The sequence below is a fragment of the Apium graveolens genome, chromosome 8 (assembly GCF_009905375.1).
Source record: "Apium graveolens cultivar Ventura chromosome 8, ASM990537v1, whole genome shotgun sequence".
NCBI classification, from domain to species: Eukaryota; Viridiplantae; Streptophyta; class Magnoliopsida; order Apiales; family Apiaceae; genus Apium; species Apium graveolens.
The window spans coordinates 91,707,641-91,710,530 of NC_133654.1; the positions used below are offsets into that span (position 1 = coordinate 91,707,641).

Sequence of the window (2,890 nt, forward strand, 5' to 3'; positions counted from 1 at the left end):
GATTTAAGGTGGTCATTTTCGAGTCGGATAGGCAAATTGTTACTTCTCGTTTATCTATTTCTCAAACATTGATTCAGTCTTGCTAGAATTGTTTGGTGTGAAAACATGTTTGGTAAACTTTTGTCCTAGGAGATTGATATGCAGACTTTTTGTCGTCCTCTTAGGATAATCTCTCATCTGTGGTCTTTAAAAGAAGTAGATTGTTTAAAATGTATACCCTTTCTCCCATTTTAACGGATCAATATAATACTTGTATTTGTCAGAAAAAATTAATTTTAATATTAAATTGAAGTTTAGATTCTTAACTTTCATTGATACAAGTATTAAAAATAAAAAAGTACATCTGAATGATATTTCTTTAATACTTAAAAAATCACAAAACAATGGTAATGAGAGGAGGGAGTTATAGGTAAAAAGCTTTCTGCGAAACAATAAACATTTCCAATAAACAGCATTAATAGACACCTGCTGGCTGCTGCCACGTTTAGATGACAGAGGCCAGAGCATTGTTTCTTGTACGAGTAACAAAAGAAAACATTACATAAATTAATGCAACCAAACTGAAATAAAAAGGACGAGCAAATCGGAGGTAAAAGAACATGAGTTCATTGCAACACTCTGATCCTCTGAACCGTTGGGATTAGAGGGGGATGATAAGATGTACGCAGACATCGCCTAGAGTGGAATATAAGGCTTGACAAGTAGTATTACTCAGGCACAGAGAGTATTGGTCTGAAGAAAGGTGAGAATATGGTGATTGACCTCATCAGGGAACTGCTCCGAAATAAAATGAGTTCCTTCAGGCAAGAATTTCATTTCCAGGTTTGTCACATACTTATTGACCTCTCCACTTTTGACAAACTCTGCAACTCCTGGAAACTTAAACAAGTAATCCTTTTCCCCTGTCACGTATAGCGCTGGAACTTCGATTCTTGGATCTTCAACAATCTTTCCACTTTCCCTTTCTGGTGAGAATAATGACCTGCAACAATATTAACCAGATTACATATGATAATGTATTAGTAGCCGAATAAACTACTTTACTACAACGTGAGGCTTGAACCCTTTATCTATGACAAGATTTTGGTATATTCATCAAAAACCATCACATAAATTTACCTATAGGGAACTGATAATGAAGTTTGAAATCCGGATTTTTCATACAAATCCCCATAGGCTGCAAGATCATCATCCGTAAACCAAGAGGGCAAAGGAGTTGAAGGTTCCACCAAATCCATAATTTCCTGTCCTTCCTTAGCGATCGGTATTTCATTTCTCGAGAACATGGTATATATGTTCTTAATTACAGTTTTTGCACTAAGCCTCCCAAAATCAGCTTCTGCGCGTCCAGGTTCCTACACATCAACAATAACGAAATTATCAATCATACTATTGGAGATCAGAACTGATCCACAAGAACCATTTACTTATTGAACGTTTATTTTACAAATTTAAATTGAATTGGAAGGATCGATAAAAGAACATACGTTCCATCTAGAAATGTAGAATCCTTCTGGAAGTGTTTTATGGCTTGTGAAGGGACCTGGTGGCATGAATGGCACACCCAATGTTGCAACACCTAAGACCCTCTCTGGATGTTCAAGGACAAATTTGTAAGCAACCATTGCTCCAAAATCTTGACCAATAACAAACACCTGCAGATAAACACTAGGATAAATTAATATGTCTTTGAATCAACACGTATAATTTAGTAGAGTATATGAAGATATACCTTGTCGACTTTCATGGCGTCAAGAATAGGGGGAAGGTCATCAACAAGGACAGAGAAGGTGGTATCCTCAGGCACAGGAGGCTTGTCAGACAAGCCGTATCCACGGAAATCAGGTGCGATGGCCCTGTACCCAGCCTTAGCAACTGCAATCATTTGATAGCGCCAAGTGTACCAAATCTCAGGGAACCCGTGCAGAAATAGCACTACAGTTGACCCACAACCAATTTCCGCTACATGATGCTTTAGCCCATTGGCTTCGACATACTTGTGCTCAATCACTTCCATTTGCTCAACTTTATTGTTTCAATGTAACAACAGATGCTTAGTCATTAGGTCTTTATATAGATAGTCTGCTGCAAGTTGAGAAAATCAAACTTCATTAAAATAAAATAAAAAAAAAACCGTACCTTCTCATCAATCATTAAAGTATGTCAATTGCACTTCCGCCCTTTTCCAAAATTATTCAAAATTTGAATATCGGCAATAAAGGACAAGGATAGTTTCCGCTTTAAATGCTATATTGTATAAAATTTTAAAAAGTCTCTGTTAATATGTACACATATTAAAACTTCAAGTGCAAAAATAAGTAAATTCATCGTGCTTAAATTCAACCTAGGAGGATATTCATTCTAGAATATCCTAGAGGACTAATATTATCCTTGTTCATTTCTTGTAACTCAAGGAGACACAAAGCATAATGTGACATTAGAAATGCACGATAACAAAAAAAAGTTTGCAATTTTCATCTTTGGTTTGATCCTCTTATGTGCTCTCATAAAAAACTTTAATGACAGGATTGTTGAGAAAATTTGAAAAATTTGAGGCTCAGCTTGATAAAAATAAAAAAGAGTGAATGTTGTACATGATGTTTGTAGTGTAATTTTTTCGGTATTTTTTCAAGTAAAATGTTATTGTTAATATGTTGAAATGCTTTTTAGGTCGTATTAATTTTGGATTATATGCTGGGGCACAATCAGATATGGACATGTATCTATTATTTCGGCTTAATGGGTTTGATGTGTAAAATAACTGCAAGTGTACAATGATTAATTGTAACAAATACAGATCGATCCACAGAGACTATAAATTTTCAAAATCGTAACAACTTAAATCAGGCGAACTAGACAATAAGATTTGAGAGAAGTTTGAATTAACCTA

General features: G+C 35.2%; 1 protein-coding gene across 1 annotated transcript; it reads right to left on the reverse strand.

The window, feature by feature from the left end:
* Nucleotides 1-403: 403 nt before the first annotated feature.
* LOC141676725 (epoxide hydrolase 2-like) lies at nucleotides 404-2,068 on the reverse strand. Its single transcript, XM_074482429.1, has 4 exons — nucleotides 1,733-2,068; nucleotides 1,488-1,655; nucleotides 1,120-1,355; nucleotides 404-982 (listed from the first exon to the last, which is right to left on the reverse strand). Exons 1-4 carry the CDS (start codon nucleotides 2,015-2,017, stop codon nucleotides 712-714), a joined length of 960 nt encoding a protein of 319 aa, XP_074338530.1. The 5' UTR covers nucleotides 2,018-2,068; the 3' UTR covers nucleotides 404-711.
* Between the last annotated feature and the right edge of the window lie 822 nt (nucleotides 2,069-2,890).

Excerpts from the sequence above, each read along its gene's own strand:
- LOC141676725 (XM_074482429.1), bottom strand. The coding sequence starts at position 2,017 with ATGGAAGTGATTGAGCACAAGTATGTCGAAGCCAATGGGCTAAAGCAT. Across the intron at positions 1,356-1,487 it reads TCTACATTTCTAGATGGAAC|GAACCTGGACGCGCAGAAGC; the intron begins GTATGTTCTTTT and ends GTTGATGTGTAG. Across the intron at positions 983-1,119 it reads TCATTATCAGTTCCCTATAG|GTCATTATTCTCACCAGAAA; the intron begins GTAAATTTATGT and ends ATATTGTTGCAG.